General features: G+C 32.7%; 1 protein-coding gene across 3 annotated transcripts in view; it reads left to right on the top strand.

Annotated features, from left to right (window-relative positions):
- AP3B1 (adaptor related protein complex 3 subunit beta 1) overlaps positions 1–19561 on the top strand; it is a 256686-nt gene that overhangs the window by 66452 nt on the left and 170673 nt on the right. For all 3 annotated transcript variants that reach the window (XR_007134506.1, XM_047778162.1, XM_047778163.1), the window contains exons 4-7: positions 157–252; positions 891–1051; positions 3967–4033; positions 13906–14088. Coding sequence is in view for 2 of the 3 variants with exons in the window: in XM_047778162.1 (XP_047634118.1) it covers positions 157–252; positions 891–1051; positions 3967–4033; positions 13906–14088 (507 nt within the window). In the remaining variant the exon portion in view is untranslated. The remainder of the gene's footprint in view (positions 1–156; positions 253–890; positions 1052–3966; positions 4034–13905; positions 14089–19561) is intronic.

Below are 19561 nucleotides of genomic sequence, written 5' to 3'. Positions count from 1 at the left end.
GACACCACCAGTTGCAGTGGGAACTCTTGTAATATCTTTATTTTACAGTCTAGGCTGTGACCAGGTTCAGTTATTTAATTAAGGGATTTTAGTATAGAAAGTGTTGAATTTATTTTCTCTCTAGCTAGGATTAAATGCCTTTTTTCTTTTTCACAGATCAAGAAATTAGTGTATGTTTATCTGGTCCGATATGCTGAAGAACAGCAGGATCTAGCTCTCTTGTCCATAAGTACTTTTCAGCGAGCCCTGAAGGTAAATAATAGAGTGAGCAGGCAAATAGCTGCAATGTTTCTGCACAGTTGAAGGTGTGTCATTTAAAGGAGTGGAGCAATAATCCACTAAATGGCATAATAGTGTTTTGAAAGAGTTAAAAGGCCTCTCGTGGTGCCTATTCAATACCTTAAAGAATAAGTTATAAAATCAGCTGGATGTTACCATGTAGGTTTCAGTTTCTGTTATTCTTTTGTGTTCAATATAATCATTATCATGCATCAGAGAACTTTTCATCATTACTTCAACTAATTGTTGAAAGTTTGCAAAGAGGGGACATGACTTTTTTAAAGATAAAATTTCTGACCTGCAGCATTTTATTATTATGAAAATTCTTAAAAACTCAGCACATTTAGTAATAAGTGATCAGCTAGAATTATAACAATTACTTTTCTTGTTAAAACATTATTCAAAGAAATAAACATTTATTTTCTTTTGTCTTTTTCCTTATCTGTTTCTGTATGCTGGTTATTTATTTTAAATTAAGCAGGCTTTTTTTTTTTTTTTTTTTTTGCTGTTGTTGTATCACACCCTATAAACACCTATTAACTGTATCATAAAGATGTCTTGGAAATACTGAAAACCTGAAATTTTGATGAGTATTTTTACACTATTTTTAGGACCCAAATCAACTAATTCGTGCAAGTGCTTTGAGAGTCCTTTCAAGCATCAGAGTGCCAATTATTGTACCTATAATGATGCTCGCTATTAAGGAAGCTTCCGCTGACTTATCACCATACGTAAGGAAGAATGCAGCCCATGCAATACAAAAGTTGTACAGGTTGGTACTTTCTAAATAATACCAAAGGTCCCTCATGTTATGTGGAGTGTTAAAGACCAGGGGAGCTTATTAGCTCTTCTAACTCATCTTTCATTAAACTAAATATACCCAGTGACTGTGTTTCCACCTGCCCATAAACATTCTTTAGAAATCTTTAATTTTATTTTGGTTATAGAGACCCTATCCAAGTTTTCACTTGTGAACTTGTTAAGACCTATAATAATTTGTGAATTTTATAACTGAAAGATAATTAGAAATTGAATTACCATTTATGTAGCCTATCATTATACATGCACATATGTTAAAGAAAATTAAGATTTTTTTGTGTTTATTATAGGATAGACTCTTAAGTGTGTTACCCTCTCAACTCACTTTGTTATCCTTTCTTCCATCTGTGGTCCTGCTGTTCCCTTTCTTGCTTGGTTCTTTTGCAGAGATATTTTATTAAATATTTTCTATTATTGACTGAGACTATAGCACCATACCATAAGAATATAATATTTATTTATTTATTTATTTTTTGTCTTTTTGCTATTTCTTTGGGCTGCTCTCATGCAGCATATGGAGGTTCCCAGGCTAGGGGTCGAATCGGAGCTGTAGCCACCGGCCTACGCCAGAGCCACAGCAACGCGGGATCTGAGCTGCGTCTACAACCTACACCACAGCTCACTGCAACACCGGATCCTTAACCCACTGAGCAAGGGCAGGGACCGAACCCGCAACCTCATGGTTCCTAGTCGGATTCGTTAACCACTGTGCCACGACGGGAACTCCGAATATAATATTTATTAAAACATCATATATTGCCTTGATCTCTGTGGAAAAATTTTGGTCAAATAAAATAATTATTACCTCTAATAATTTGGTATTATTTTCTGTTAATATTTATTCCACTGACTTTTATCAAGATCATTTTGTGTTTCTGGTGTGTGCTGTATGCATAAAATATGTGAAAACAATAGAGGATGTGGTAACATATATTTGAGTGAAAAAATTAAACATATGCCAAATAATTAAAGGCAATCTATAGTGGAATAAGATATTGCCATAAGATATAGATGTATACAAAGGTATACAAACCAAGCCTCTGGTAGGGTAGGGCTCAGAGATTATCATGTAGAGTTTCATAAAGATGTAATGAAATGTTATTAGTTAGTAAAGACGACTTGGAGAAGGGAGACTGGAACTGGAATTTGGAAGAATTAAAAAGTGTGAATGTTTAGATAATTATAGTGGTTAATCAAATTTACATAAAATTTGTCTTAAGTAAAAACTCATTTTCTTAGGTTAACTACCACCCAAATTTGTAACATCCTTCTTAGTCATTATCCTTTGTTGTTATTAACTTAGAAAATCAATGTCCAGGCTCACTACGACTGTTTCAAAGTCCATCACTGGGCTCCACTGTAGTTTTCTTTGTCTTAAATTTACAGTCTAGTCGTTTGGTGCTGCCTCTTAGTCCTCTACATAAATTTTTTTTTTAAAATCTCATTTCTGTCTCTTGTTCTTCCTTTAGTCACTGTTTAAGAATATTTCCTACTTTTTCCAGCTCTTAAGTCCAGTTGTTTAAGATTCATCAGAGACGTCACTTTCTATAAGAAACTTTCCACAACCTTCCTGCCTCCATTTGGTGTTCTTGTTCTTTATCCCCATAATCCCTTGGACGTATCTCCATTATATGGTGTGATTATGTTTGGGACTGTCTTTACTAGACCGTCTCATTCATCTTTGTGTGCTCATTGTTTAACTTCCCAGTTAAACGAACAATTGAATTCTGTGCTTGGAAGAAATTTATATTATTATAAGTATTTCAGTACTTAGAGCTACCGATTCATTTCTTAGTTCTGTACGTATGTGAGCCATTGTTTATATTTCTTGGTTTTAGATGGAAGGTTTTATTATGCATGTCTCCATAGTAAACTAAAATGGTACAAAATTCTTCTTTGGAACTTCTCTATATTTCTTTTTGATAATTATGTTATCAGCTCAGTGATTGCTATCCTGTTATTCACCTCCACCACCAGTTTAAAAAAGATATTGTGGTTTATCTACTTGCAGTTACTCTGTTTTGTTTTGTTTTGTTTTTTTGTCTTTTGTCTTTTTAGGGTCATACCCATGAGGCATATGGAGGCTCCCAGGCTAGGGGTCCAATCGGAGCTAAAGCCGCCAGCCTACACCACAGCCACAGCAACATGGGATCTGAGCCGCATCTGCGACCTACACCACATCTCACAGCAACGCCAGATCTTGAGCAAGGCCAGGGATCAAACCTGCGTCCTTGTGGATGCTAGTCGGAGTCAATAACTGCTGAGCCATGATGGGAACTCCTCTACTTGCAATTACTTTCATAAGGTTTTCCAACTTCCGTTTAAGAAGAAGACTTGTTCTTTAAATATTTCCTTAATGGTATTGGTATCTGGGTTTAATTAATATGAGCAACCTCAGATAGAAAGATTAGGACACAGTTGTGGGAAAAACTAACTCATTTTAAATTTGTTTTCTTTTTATTTCTGTCTTTTTTTTTTTTTTTTTTTTTTTTTTTGCTTTTTAGGGCCACACCCATGACATATGGAAATTCCCAGGCTAGAAATTGAATCAGAGCTGCAGCTGCCAGCCTATGGCACACCCACAGCCACTCAGGATCCAAGCCGAGCTTGTGACCTACACCACAGCTCACAGCAGTGCCGGATCCTTAACCCAGAGCGTGAGACTAGAAATCAGATCTCCATCCTCATGGGTACTAGTCGAGTTCATAACCCACTGAGCCACAACGGGAGCTCCCTTATTTCTGTCTTGACATAATTATTTCTCTCCTTCTCCCCTGTAAAAAATTTTAAATATCCTTGTAATGATTAGCTTAATTTAAGTTAGAATTAAAGGAAAAAAATTTAAACTTTTTTCTTTTTATGTTTTAGCCTTGATCCAGAGCAGAAGGAAATGTTAATTGAAATAATTGAAAAACTTCTGAAGGATAAAAGCACAGTAAGTAGTATCTTTTTATGTCAAAATAGAATTGTGCTTTATTTGCATAGGATCATCTTACTCTTGTATATTTGACATTATTATTGATTTTGAAATGGTATAAATATTAATGGACAGCTCATTAAAATCCTTGAAGAATAAAAATATCCAGCTAAGGAGAGGGATTGCATTTGGAATTTTAGTTTGTTAGTGTGTCCTTCATCAGAGTCTGAAGAGGAGCAAGTTAAGAAAAAAATCCTTTCTTTAACCTTTGGCTAAATTTTTGTCTGCTTTTTGGGGCAACTTTTTTTTTACTTTAAGCAATGATTTATAAGGATTTTTTTCCCACATCCACAGCATGGTGAAGCTCCAGAGCTAGGGATCGAACCTGCGCCACAGCTATAACCAGAGCCACAGCAGTGACAATTCCAGATCCTTAACCCACTGAGCACTAAGGTAGCTCCTTATTAGGACTTTTAAAGGCTGAATCACTTGGGAAGAAATAATTGTTTTAAAAGGAAGTATTAAGAAGTATTAAGGAGTAGTTTCCATGGTGGCTCAGTGGTAATGAACATAAGGACCTGGATTTCGCTCAGCAGGTTAAACTATCCAGCTTTGCTGTGAGCTGTGGTGAAGGTTGCAGACATGGCTTGGATCTGGCATGGCTTTGGCTGTGGTGTAGGCCAGCGGCTACGGCTCCAGTTCAGCCCCTGCTCTGGGAACCTCCATATGCTGTGGATGCAGCCCTACAAAGACAAAAAAAGAGGAAGTATTAAAGAGACAAAGAAAAATTAGAGTGTGTTTTAGCATTATAAATGTGTTTTTTTTTCTTAAATACTAAAACATTTTCATATGTATAACACTTTTTCATTAAGTGGGTAGCATGATCTTACTGGGAAATGTACATATCTCTTCCTTCTCCCTATTCCACTCCCTTTCTTTGTGTTTAGCGATGTGATAATGAGATCTAGGAATAATGATGAGGCATGGGGTCTGTGAACAGACCTCTGGAGTAGCTGGGGTAATGATGTCTTTGATGGAGGCTTCTGCACCCACCTCTATGGCTCAAAACCAGTGAGGAAAAGGATTCTATTTATCTCGGGATGATACCACCAAGGTGCATGTATATCAGTATATACAGCAGCTATCTGTACAGTAGCCACTAGACTCATGTAGCTATTGATATATGGCTTAGCGTATGGTCTATATGGAGATAGACCAGGATATCTGTCTTTTTGGGTATAGTGTTCTGTAGATGTCTTTTAGTCAAATTGTTTTATAGTATTGCTCAAATCTTCTATTTCTTTGTTGGTCTTCTGTCTTGTGGCTCTGTCCATTGTTGAAAGTGGAAGTACTGAGGTCTACTATTACTGGAGAGCTGTCTCTTTATTTCTTTGTTCAGTTCTGTCTGTGTGTATTTCATATAGTTAGGAGCTCTGATATTTGGTTCATGTGTTTATATAATTGTTTTTATCTTTGTCATTATAAAGTGTCTCAATCTCTAGTAACAATTTTTTAAAAATTCTATTTTGTCCTATTTAACAACTTTCTTATATAATTGCTTTATACATGATATAACTTTTCCTTTCTTTGACTCTCAACCTATTGGCATTTTTTAATCTAAGTGTGTCTCCTATAGATAGTATATAGTTGGGTCTTGTTTTTTTAATCTGACAACCTGTGCCTTTCAATTAGATTTAATCCATTGGCATTATTTTATTTTATTTTATTTTATTTTGCTTTTGAGGGCTGCCCCTGTGGCATATGGAGGTTCCCAGGCTAGGGGTCAAATCGGAGCTGTAGCCGCTGGCATATGCCACAGCCACAGCCACGCAAGATGCGAGCCAAGTATGCAACCTACACCACACCTCATGGCAACACTGGATCCTTAACCCACTGAGCGAGGCGAGGGATCAAACCTGCATCCTCATGGATGCTAGCCAGATTAATTAACTGCTGAGCCACGACAGGAACTCCGACATTTATTGTTACTAATTGATATAATTGAATTTATAGCTGACATTTTATTGTTTTTCTGTCTTAAGTCTTTTGTTCCTTATTCCTCCTTTATTGCTTTTTTAAAATTAAATATGTTGTATTGTAAATGTTAATTCCTTTAATTTCTTTTTGCAAATACTGTTATTGTACCTAAGACTATACCTGGAGACTGGGCCATTCAGCAAATTTATTTTCATCTATAATGTTGCAGAAATCTTCATTTTTTTCTGTGGTTGGCATAATGAAGACAGAGAAAAGAAAATTTTATGCCTTTTTGTCTTCTGTATGGCAACTTATCTCCTAGCATTAGATATGAAATCAGTAATGTTGATATTGTGGTTAATTTGGTTTTAGTAATAATAAAAAACATTTAGTTTCTTCTGTGTTGAAGATATTTGCCAAGTACTGTAGAGAACAGTAAGATCTATGAGAAATAGATCCTTGTATTTTAATATAGTTTGCCATGATTTCTGCTACATAATAAACTAAAATAAATTGGTTACATAGCCTAGAAATGAAATTTCCATGTGTAACATGTGCATGTCTTCCCAAACAAAATATAACATGTCAAAAGTGAAAACTACCATCTTTGGAATTAGACAGAATTGGATTTGTATCTGAAGTTCTGTGTATTAAGCCTTCATAAGTTTCAAATTCTAAAACTGAAATTGTAGGACTGATAATTTCCAGTGTATAAAGGTTTTGTTCATGTTAAAAGAGCTATTGTATATAAAATCCTTAGTACAGTGCCTGACACCATAAAAAGGGGGTGATAAGATACCATTTGGAATGTAAAGAATATAATTTGTTTGTAAATTTAGAATCTCTGTTATTGGGTTCTGATCATTTATTTGCAAAACACAGTAGAAAATAATACTTGTACTTGTTCATGGTAGATGTTTAACATTTGTTGAATGATTGTGAGGTGTAGTTTTTTTTTTTAATATTCTTTGTGATGGTAATTAGGTATTACTGTTATTTTCAATGTTTTGCTTCCCTGGTGGTGTGTGTCATGCTCAGTGTTCATAGGTAGATTTTTTTTTTTTTTCAGAGCTTTAGCTGTCTATCATTTATGCAGCACTCTTTCCCCCTGAAGTGTTATATAGTATATGTTTATTTAAAAAAAAAGGCTCTATTTTTCTTTCTTTTTTTTTTTGCTTTTTATGGCCGCACCTGCAACAACTAGGAGTTGAATTGGAGCTGCAGCTGCCAGCCTATGCCACAGTCACAGCAATGCCGGATCCTTAACCCACTGAGTGACGCCTGGGATCAAACCTGCATCCTCAGGGATACTTGTCAGGTTCTTAACCCTCTGAGCCACCACAGGAACTCCTATATCTATTTTTTTATTGACACAAAACAGCAGTACTTTATACTGAATTCTCTAATTCCAGAGCAGCAGCACAAGGTTCCTTACATTGTCCTACCTTTTCGTATTTTTAACTTCCTACTCCAACATAAAAAAAATGACTCTTATTATCCACAACATATTTGCTGATTTACTCAGTCCCAGAATGCAGATAAAGTATTGTTTCAGAATTGCTGGCTTGTACTCTGTGGAGAGGAGTGAGATGAGGACTACTAATTGAGTTAATAAATATTGGTTTAAATTTATATTTATCATCAGCATTGCTTTGAATGCTGTTATAAATTGAAATTGCTTTACTATTGTATTGTTGAACTTGTTATATTAATAGGTAAGAAAGCTACTGAATTTATGTATGGTTATTTTATTTCCTGCTTCTTTACTGAATTCTTTTGTTGTTTGATTTAGTTTTATCTTTCATTCTCCTTTTGATCTGGTCTAGAAAATAAGTCATCATTTGCAAATAAAGATAATTTTACTTCCTTTTTCTCTAATACCTATGGCTCTAATTTCTCTTGTTGAATTATTTTGGTTTATAACTTTAGCCCAGTGTTCAATAGTAGTGAAGATGGTGGGCATCCTTGCCTTGTTTCCATTTAAAGGAAATGCCTATAATGTGTCTGTGTTAAAGTAAGATGCTGACCCTGAGGATTTTCTCTTTATCTTTGAAATATAATAGTTTTACCCAGTGTCTTCAGGGTTAGTTGATATAGATGAGTTCTTTTCTTGGTACCCAGTGAAGATTTTCAAAACAAAGATTTAGAACTTATTATTATTTCTGGCAAGTATTGTTGTTTAAGATTAATTTTTAAATATTAATTATGTTCAGTAGTTACTTTTTCTTCTTCAGGGATTTCAATTTTCCCTAAGTTGGATCTTCTTTGCCTGTCTTATATTTCAATCACTGTCTCTCTAAATGTTTTCACTTCTTTTTTTTTGTTTGTTTAGAGCCGCACGCATGGCATATGGTAGTTCCCAGGCTAGAGGTCGAATTGGAGCTTCAGTTGCCAGCCTGCCCCATAGCCACAGCAATGCAAGATCCGAGCCGCATCTACAACCTACACCACAGCTCATGGCAATGCTGGATCCTTAACCCACTGAGCAAGGCCAGGGATCAAACTCCCATCCTCATGGATGTTAGTCTGGTTTGTTACCTCTGAACAACAACATCAACTCCATTTTTTCACTTTATTTCATTTTTGTTCTCTTGATTCTTTCTGTGCTTTTCTTTAATGTCCCTTCCTAAATTTTTATTCAACTCTTTTCTGCCAGGACCACCTTGCAATTTAATCATGATGCCTTTTTTTTTTTTTTTTTTCTTTTTTGGCTATACCTGCAGCATACGGAAGTTCCTGGGCCAGAGATTGAATCTGAGCTGCAGCTGAGACCTAAGCCACAGCTATAGCAATGCTACACCATTAGCCCAGTGTACCACAGTGGGAACACGATGCCTAGTTATTTTTTTCCCTCTCAATTTCCTTTTTTGGTTTCAGTCAATTTTTGTTTCTTCCTGATGACTTTTGTTCATATCTGTTCTCTGTTTTTCCTTTTTTGATTCATGTTCATTTTTCTGATCTTGAAATGCTTCTTTGAGAGTACTTAACTTCAGTTTTGAGGTGTTGTGTTACAGTTTTCTTTTGCTTCATCACTGATTTTTTTTGTGGATAATATTTATCAGTTGAATTTTTGTTTTCTGTTTCCATTACTTATAGATTCCTTACATCTTTACATTTCTTTGCATAGGGTTGATGTGTTGAATTTGAGGGTATTTTGCCTGTCAGAATAGCAAAGTATGATTTTTTAATTAGACGGCTTATTTTGGGGAAGACATAGATTGGAAGGGGTGTATATCCTGAGATTACTTTTATTTGTTTTTTCTTGTAGGTCCTAAATTTCCTCTTCTCATTTCTGTTTTCTTTCACCTTTACAGTTTTTAAGGTGCTCCTTTTCATCCACCTCTTTTTTAACTTGTTTTCTTTTTGAAACTTTACCTTCTCAAGATAACCTTACTGAATCTTATCTCCTCCTTTGAAGGCTCTTCCCTGTAATCTGCTATCATCTCCCAGGAATCATTTTTTAGTATTTTCACACTTAGGGTTCTCTCTTTCTGCTCTTGATTTTAGTTCTCTTTTATTCCCACTACCAACTCCTGTGTGCCTTGACTGGGGCAGTGTTTTCAGACTGACATAGATCTTTGTGAAGTTTTGTGATATACATATGATACAAAACTCTCCGGGATTTAGGACTTATTTTTCTACTCATACATAATTTGAAGTTTGGAGATTCTCTCTGTTTTAGTTATGCTTAAAGCTTAGATTTTCATTTGTTTTACTTTTTCTGAATTCGGGTTAAGAGATTCTGATTTCCCTAGGTACCATTAACTTGTCTACCCAGTATTTAAATTAATTATTTTTAATGAATGTTTTCTGATGATTTTTTTCTTTATATGGCTGTAATTTGTTGTAGAAAGGTTAAAAATATTCTGATATATATGTAGATATTTATGTATTTATCTTCATTATCGCTTTTTCTAGTCATATATATTAAAGGGATGCAGGTATGTTTTTTTTTCCCTTCCCTGAAATAATAATGTTAGCATTGACATTTAAAATCAATAAGAATCCTAAGTCATTTTTGTTTAAGAATTTCCTAATTAAATGAACCAAGTCTAATTCATTTCCCCATTTTTAAAAGGAATTTATTTGCTGTCAGCAGGAGTATCTTGAGATCTTGATGGTGATGATGACATTGCAATTGCTGGCTGATAAAAATAAATTTGCAAGGAGTTAACATATTTAAAAACTTTTCTTCATTTGGCCTCTATTGATTTTGAGATATACCTTCTGTTGCTTTTTTTAGCCTAAAGAATGATTTTCTTGCTATTGAAATCTCAAAGAAAATTAATAATATTATTCTCATTTTAAGGAAAGGTTGAAATTGAAAGTATATAAGGTATATTAAAATATAATAGAATTGTTTTTCGCTTTTATTTGAGAAAAGACCAATATTTGCCATATAAATAATCCTTTCCCAAAAACATGTCACTATAGTTATGTTAATATACCTGGAAGAACATTTAGGAGTTACTTAGGTAACTGTTATCTGAAGGTATCTGTAAATTTTAAAAGGTAAAATAGAAACTTACAGTGTCCATGCAATTAAAAGGAAACATTTTATTTATACTCGATTATACCTGGTCAGTTGTTGTAAGTTTTTTAATTTCTTCATTGTTTATTCCTAGATTTTCCATTTTCCTCATATTTTATCTATTTAACATAGCCTAAATACTTTTCTTTTTTACTGAAAACCTTTCCTAACATTCAAGTGTAAACTCCTTTTTAAAGTGTATAACGTTTTCTCTTATTTTTCTTTAGGATGTAGAAATGTATATTTGTTGAGCAACTTAAGCTTTGCAATGCATCTTCTTACTTTTATTTATACCACCTCAAAAGCAGGGTGGTATTTTATTTCCTATTCCTTTCAGGTTAATTTTAAAGAAATTTTTTTGTAATATTTAACTTCCTAGTAGAAAACAGTTCCCTAGGAAAACAAATAGGTCAGTGCCTACTGAAAACCTGAGTTGTTTATTTATATTTTTTTTGATGACAAAGTTTCTTCTCCTTAATTTAGCTACAAAATGATGTTTAATGAATATATTGGGAGTTCATAGCTAAACTGTGGGGGTAAGACACCATTTTCTAAGTTATTGATTTAATGTTGGTAAAAGCTTCACTGTTGTAGGCAAAAAACACACCTCTGAGTTTGTGCAGATGTTTTATTGTGATAGATCTATTATCCAGCTATTAGAAGATAAATGACTGATCTTTCCCATTTTCCATGCCTCAAGAAAATTGAAATAAGAAGGGGAATATCATTTGGGCTGTATGATTAGGAGCAGGTTGGATGGCCATTAATTTAAGAGAAGAAAATCTTGGCAGCATTGGCCAACTTATACCATATTATCAATCAAACCTTGATGCACTTCTTGTGATGACCCAGCACTCTCAGGTTTTTGCAACGTTAATTAGAATTCATGACAAAATAGATGCAAGGAAACGTTTTGTACCCTTCATAATTTTATAGAAAATTTATTGTTATTAGAGGAACCATTTGCTTAGTGTGATTTTTTTCATTACCAGCTTGTCAACTAGCATAGATAATCTGGAGAAAATATGAACTCCATAGATGGAGTGTCACTTTTGTTGATGGTTCATGTAGTTTACCTTGGAGCACAGCTAATGGCTGAAGTTCATAGCAACAGCACAGAAAAACATGGCAACCAAGGGAAGATAAATGAAGCATGTTTATTGCTTTAATATAAAAAATACATAAATGGAAAACTGCATTTGAATTTGATGAGCTCATTGCTAGTTTTGTTGGAGTGATTTATTTTTCCTCTTATATAAAAAGCTACTATTGACACAGTGAGATGGAAATTAACTGTCTGTTTTGGGGAAACCAATATTTTTGGTTTTCAAATCTAAGTAGATCATTTTATTTTAATTCTGGAAGTTTTATAGAATATTGAACATTTAATAGACCAAAATTAGCAGTTCTTCTGGCAGTGTTTAGCCTATGGTCAGTTCTTAAACCCACACAATGAAATATCTAAAATGGTCAGTTTTATTTGGTGAAGGTTCTTTTATTTACATTCTTCCTAATTATTTCTTTGTTTCCTTAAAATTCATTTGTACTTAAGTAGTTAGTTATTTTTTCCATTTTCATGTTATTTGTTAATATTTTAGAACTCTTTTTGTATCTAACTCTTGTTTTAATAAATTTAATACCACATTCGGGCTGATTTTCCTTTTAATTTTTTGGTATCTAAACATATTTGAAGAAAAGAATCTCTAAGTTTAGGCAAAATAACTTGACTTTATATAGTGTATATCATTCATCAAATTGAAACTTTCATTGAATTCCCATTTCAATTTCATAGATTATTTTATTCTAAGTGGTATTATTTATTTCTGTACTTTATCAGCCTTACCAATTGAAAATACAAATTTTAACTAATATCATATATATGAAATATATATAATATGAATGTATTTCACAAATGCCATATTATTCTACAGTTTAATGTCGTAAACTTAGGTGTTCTAAGAGATTTTTTAAATGACAATAATTCTGACCTTTTAGAAATATGATTATCACAGAATATAATTTTCTGAAGAGTGATTTGTACAGAAGACATCAAAATGTGGAGTTGAAAACAGAAACATAACTTCCTTTCCATATCAATAGCAAATAGAAAATTATACATATAATACATTTTTATTTAGTTCACACAAATAATCAATTCTTTGCTTTTTCGATTGAGGTGCATACATGCTGGGACCAGCAGGCACCAGTACTTGGGCAGGGCTGGAGTCAATAAATGCAGCTTCACGTTTATAGTGATTGGTAATTCATAAAATCCCCACAGGACTGGAAACTTGTTTAGCATAATAGCAAGTCTATATTCTGAGCTGTTTTCTTTCAATTGTATTGTTGGTTGCATATTAATAAACTAAATGTCAGCCAAGTAGAGGGACAAACACTAAAAATATGAATATCATTGTATCTAATATTTTTCAAAAAGTACCATTTCAGTAAGTTATATTTCTATTTAATTGCTTATTTTAAGTCATTGGGGAAATTTTAGATACTAAAATGAAGATCCCTTGTGTTCAGAAAGAATATGAAATTAATTTATTTTTTCAAAACTGTATTATATTGTTGGCTAACTGCAGACATTTCAGTGGTACATATATAGATGTGTTTGTGTATTATATATTCTGCTTAGTTTGTATCTCTATACCAAAGAAATATTAATTTCACCACTTTGCAAAAACATAATTCCAAAAACAGCGTTTATGTTTCATTAACTGGTCTTGGAGAAAAGCTGCCTTTTGTTGGTAATATATTATTTCAACTTATACATGTTATTATATAAGTAATAATAATGTACTAAAACTTTAGCTAGTGTGTTTTCCTTGTAAATAAATTACATTGGTAAAAATGAATAGATTAAAATGTGTAAGATTTGAAAGTGCTTATGTACCAGCAACAAGTATGAGTTCCTTACTCGTTTTAAGATAAGTTTGTTGTGGAACTGTTGTCATTCTCATTTTAAGCTAACACGATAGGGTCCTTGTTATCATACTCAATAATGAATCTTTAGATTAGAATTTAGGTAAGCTTTAAAAATGAAAACTGTGCATAATTAATAGGTCTAATCCATATATGAACAATTTACTGAAATTTAACCTGATGAAGTAAAACATAATTTCTAATACACTTCTAACACTCTAGAAAAGTATTAGTTTTTCAGACATGTTAACATTTATCAAAATTATTCTTTGAGGGAATGAATCACTCTTCAGAATTTGTAATTCAAACATGAATAATCATTTTATTGATCAAATGACTGTATACTTTACATATTGATTTCCATAACACTGATTGCACCTCTGTAATGCCTGAATAGGACCCTTGATGGGAGGAAAACATTTTTTTAATGAGTTACTATTTCTTTCTTTTCTAGCTGGTAGCTGGCAGTGTTGTGATGGCTTTTGAAGAAGTATGTCCGGATAGAATAGATCTCATTCACAAGAATTACCGCAAGCTATGTAATTTACTAGTTGATGTAGAAGAGTGGGGGCAGGTTGTCATAATCCACATGCTAACTCGATATGCTCGTACACAGTTTGTCAGTCCTTGGAAAGAGGTAAGTGTTGCATATCTTACACTTATAAAATATACTAAGAAAATGGATGAGCTTTTAAAAATGTGTAAAAAAATTAAGAGTGAAAATATACAGCAATCTGCATGTTTAAGGGGGACTGATTTTTCTCATGTTCTTTTGGAAAGTAGGAAACCAGTATGAATTCATGGATAATTGTTCATTGTTTTGGCAGTGATTGATGCATATTTAGTGGCATAGTGTATAGACTTTTAGTATGGTGCCTGGCAAGAGGCCCTTGTTAGGAGCAGCAGCATGATACAGTATTTGCAGTAACATTGCCAAACATGGACTTTTTTTGTGTGTTATTAATTACTTTCACACCTTTGAGTCCCAGGCAGATACCCACTTGAAAAGTAGGTAATGTGATTCTAACATATGTGAATTTATATCTAAGATAATTTCTTACCTTTGCAGGTAAATTATTGTTGAACTTTTAAGCTACTTTTTCCTAGTTTTGTATTTCTAAACTGTATTTGTTTTCCCTTCTTTTAAGCTGGTAGAATTTTAGTAAAATTAATAATTACTTATACCTTACAGTGAAGTTATTTGTTTTCTTTGTGCAAATTAACGTTAGAAACATATCATATTCTTTTTACTATATTAATAATTCAGAAAACTTTATAACTTAGTTTGCAATAGAGATCTCAGTGTATATGTAAGATTTAAGCGTTTGCTTTAACTTATTTAAAGAAATCATTAGATACTATAATAGCACTTTGATTTTTCTCTTGTAATGTTTCTTTTTTGTCCTGTTAAAAATATTACAGATTTTAAAAATACTATAGAAAGTAAAAGACCCAGTTTCTCCCAATTATGTCATTGTGGTTTGTACACAAGGCCTTGATTGAGTATTCAGTACTTACTGCTTTTGTTAATTAGAAGTAATATTAAAGTAAGAGAAAAATGTGCATACAATGGGAAAATGTTCATGATCCTTACTTTAGGTGACATGTCAAGTTTTCAGGTGTTTTAAGGAGTTTAAATAGTTAAAATAGTTGTCTCTGTTTTCTATATTTGCAATAGTTAGTATTAAAAAGTCTGTAAAAAAAATTTAAAAATATATCCTTATCCAGAAGATTATCTGTAATATTGATTCCATTTTAATTTTAATATTTAAAAAGTGATTGGGTTGTTAAACTTCTGTGTTTTAAATTATTCATATATAAAAGTCTTATGCAACATAGAGCTTTTAAATGATGGGAATTTTATCATTGAACAAAGTAAACTTTTGATGGCACTTTTGCTGGGTTAAGCAGCTTGTCCATGCTGCAAGTGTCTTGACCCTTTCATGTCACTGGTATCTTTGACAAGGGATTTTTGTAGCTAATAGCTATCCATTTGATTTCAGTCAGTTCCTTTCCAGAATGCTATTCAGATACATTTTCTTCCTGTTGTTTACGCTTATAGGTAATTTTACCTTATCTAGCTACCGTCACTATTTAGAACTTTCAATTTCACTTTCCTGTTGTCATCAAATCATTTTTAATAGCTGTATGCTAGTGATCCTTGCTTTATCATTATGTAGAAATTGGGGTTTAAAAGTATATTCCCTTCTTTATCTTCTAAGAATAGACTTTAAAATCTTTCTAGTTTGTGTTCCTGTTCCTTGAATTTTATTTCATCTTATTTTACATAAAATTCATTTTTAAGGCTACTTGCAAAGCAGGAAAGTTAAATTCTATACTACCATATAAATTTATTCTTTTGATAGATAATTTAAAAAATTTGTTCTATACTTCATTCTTTTGTGTAACTCTCTAAACATTAAGTTTTACATGTAACTCTGTAAACATTAAGTTTTACAAACATGAAATGAAGTCTGATCCTTGTCCCAGGTGCACTGGAATTGGGCTAAATTATTTCTTATCCTTGCCACTTATTTGCAAGCTGACCTTGGCATTATTGTAAATTATGCGGTTAGAAGACTAAATCTCTGGTTCCCAAATTGCAGCTCTGTCCTCAGGAAGCTAGCACTGCCACAGGAAAACAACCCGTGGGGACAGTGGTGCTCTTACCTATGCAGCTCACCAGGCTCTTACTACCGGTTCAGACAGAGCAGCTACACCTTTGCTGCTGCTTTGCGTGTGATTTCCTTTGAGAAAGACTCCTTGGCTTAAAGGGAATAATGAAGGAAAACCCTTAAATAGAATGTTTGTAAGGGTTTAGCAAACTATAATCATATGTATTTTTTTAAAAAATTATAAAAGCAATTCAGACACATAGTGAAATAAATAACTTCTTGGTTGACCCCTTAAGGGCAGTTACTGGCAACCATTTAATTTTACTTGTTTTGGTGGTTATAAATTTTACTTTGAATAATACATTTTACTTTATTTATTGATTTAAAATGATAGCATCTCAGTTGACTCCAAAATAATCAAGATAACAGGCTCGTGTCTCTCTGTATATGTATGTGTTCTCTTCAGTGCCAGCAGGAAAAATTTGGAAGGGTTATCCTTTATTGTGGCATTAGAAGTAAGGGATTGTCAAAGATGTTAGATTTTGGGTATAAATAATTTTATAAGATGAAAGGTCAAGTGGATTATCATAATTTAGACTATGTCCTTACTCACTCTTCCAGTTAACCCATCTCAGATTTTGTCTATGGCTAGCTGTAATTCTGTTTTACTTTGTGAAACTTGAATGAACAGTCCAGCCAATTCTAGTCTTGAGGTCTTTTTGGTAGGACGCTGTGGAGTGATTTTAACTTTAGAAGTTGACAAACTAAATCATAAAAGAAAGTTTGACCCATACCTGGAAAAAACTTGAGTATTTGACATTTATATGTGCTTTCCTTTTTCACTTCTCATGTTGTAAAAAGCATACCATGTAGTAAAGAACTGTTAAGAGTATTATAGAATTGAAAGACAAAGTAGAATGGTACTTTATCGGAGTTAGTGCTGAGTTGTTATCATCCTTTTTTGTCTCTTAGCCATCAGCACTTGAATGTGTTTTTTGATGGAATTAGTGGAATCGAAGGTGTTCATTCTAGCATTCCATCTCCTTTTACATACAGGCAGAAGTCGCTTGTATACATGCTATTTGAACATCATTTTATGATATAAAAAGGGCCATTTCCCTTGAAGTAAAAGGATTTATGGGTGAGAAAACTCACTAAAAAAATATACTGACTTTAAAGTAATGTAAAATAATAAACTACCCATAAATACCAAAGTCATTAAAATCAAGGTTGCTCTTTCAAGTGCTAAGAAAATGTGAAGAGGGATGCTGTGATACTTAGCAAATTATTATTTTGGTGTAATCTCTTGTACTGTGTTTTATCTGAGATGGGGCAGTGGGAATTATTATACCCATTTTATAGATGGAGAAACTCAGGGGTATAGATTATAATGACTCACCTAAAATAATGTTGCTTATAAAAGATGGAGCCAGAAATAGAATAATCCAATACCTAGGTCAAATTCTTTCATTATATTTTATTCCCTCATGACTTTTAAATTAAAAATATATTTTGTGCACTTGAATAAGTTTCTGAGTGTTGCTTACTGTGTTCTAGCCAAAGCTGTTTTTAAAGCCCCCCCCATCTGCAGTGCTCAGACATTGCATTTAGCTAACAACCATAATTAAATTTGCTTTTCAAAAAGAAAAATTATGTTTCTCACTGGATTCTTTAAAACATTTGTGTTTAAATGCTTGAAGGGTAGCAAAATTGTTTTTTTGAGGAATTGAAAATTAGTAACAGTACTTTTTGAGATGAGCTGATGTACATGCTTTTGTCAGTAAGTTCTCAAATGAACACATCATATACAAATAAGCTTCTTCAGGGGCAGAAGCAATTTTTAATTTAGTTTATTTGCATCATTATAGATCAGTATTTAGGCTGTTTATATGTAAATGTATGATTTGAAGAACAATTAAGTGTTGACAAAGTAGATTGCAGTCATATCAATTGCAGTGCATTTTCCATAATTTTTCTAACTGACATATTTGATGATAAATAGTGGATGCCAAGTCAAAGCCGATTATACAGTGCACTAGGAATTCATGGGGCTGTCAGGGAGAAGACCGATTGACTTTAAATTTACATATTAATGAGAAGATTTGTTAAGAGGGTGCTTGACTATAGAAAATAACAGCGTATTTATAGGGCACGACATTTTATAAATACAGCTGATGCAGGAAAATGGAAATTAAACCTTTTAGGTTAATAAATTCAAGAGACTGCTAAAATGCATATTTGCATTTTTATTTTCTTAAATTTGCCTTACTCTTTGCAGTCCAACTGGCTTGCATTTTTATTCTAGGTCAACTTTGTATAATTTTCAAGGTATGAAAATACTTAAATGTTTTCTTTGTATCATTCAAGCCTATTATAGGAGAACACTTGAAGCATAAATGTAAATCTCTAAAGTTGTTTTTGTAGATGTAATGGGTTTTTAGAAATAAATTGTTATAAAACACCAAGTACATTTTAAGAGCGATTAAAAAAAAACTTTAGTGGCATTAATTACAAACTAAAGTAAAACTCTTGTCACTGGACCTGACAGGAGTATTTTTAATTTTATCAATCTAGCTCTTTAAAGTTGAACTTTCTGTAGCAGACGATGGTTTTGCAAGAATTATCAAAATGTTTTACTTAAGTCATGTGGGACTTAAAAATCTGTTATGTTCACCGTTACTTTTTATGTATGAGTCCAGGTAATGTAATTTGGTGGAAGTACGTATGCCATTTTGAAGTTGGAAGTGATGAATTTACTTTTCTTCCTTTCACTGTATCTGTACTGCAACTATAAAACCTTATATAGGTATAAATAAGTTCCAGGTTTATAGTTTTGTATGAAGTATTTTTAGGATAAGTTTAAGTTTTTCAAGGGTAGCTGTAAAATAAGAATTTATGAGGACACAAAATTCATATACATAGTTCTTGATTAGTAATTTTCTGCAAGTATGAAGTTTCAAAATTCCACATCCAGTTACCAGTAAGGAAAAAAAATTAATGTATTGGGGAAATTAAAAAAAATTCCACATCCAAGTCCTGTTTTAGAAGACCTTGGTGACAGAGATTATTTTTCATTGTTTAATTTTCTTTATAGCTTAGTTTTATGAAATAAATTTTGTATTTTGTTTTACTAATGGACTGTTTTTAATCTTATTATTCTGTGAAATTTTAAAAAATCAGAGTAACGTAGAGTTGTAGAATCTGTGCTTTATCATGCAGATAAAGTTGTTCACTCTTTTAGACTATGATAAAGGGTTCGAAATGCAGTTTAATGGGAAACTAGGGACCATGTGCGTATATTGAAATGAGGTCTCTTCTCTCCATTGGTTATGAAGCATTTATCCTAAAGATCATTTATTCTTTTCTTATTTAGAATTTTTTTGATTTTTAAACTCAAGTAGTTTCTTTTCTAAAGAAGCATTTAAAATTTTGTCCAAGTAAAATACATATGGTTAAAAAAAAAGTTAAATAATACTACAAGGTTTACAAGAAACA

Source organism: Phacochoerus africanus, chromosome 4 (genome assembly GCF_016906955.1).
Source record: "Phacochoerus africanus isolate WHEZ1 chromosome 4, ROS_Pafr_v1, whole genome shotgun sequence".
Lineage (NCBI taxonomy): Eukaryota > Metazoa > Chordata > Mammalia > Artiodactyla > Suidae > Phacochoerus > Phacochoerus africanus.
The sequence above is the reverse complement of the archived record's forward strand: the minus strand, read 5'-3'. Positions and strand labels throughout refer to the sequence as shown.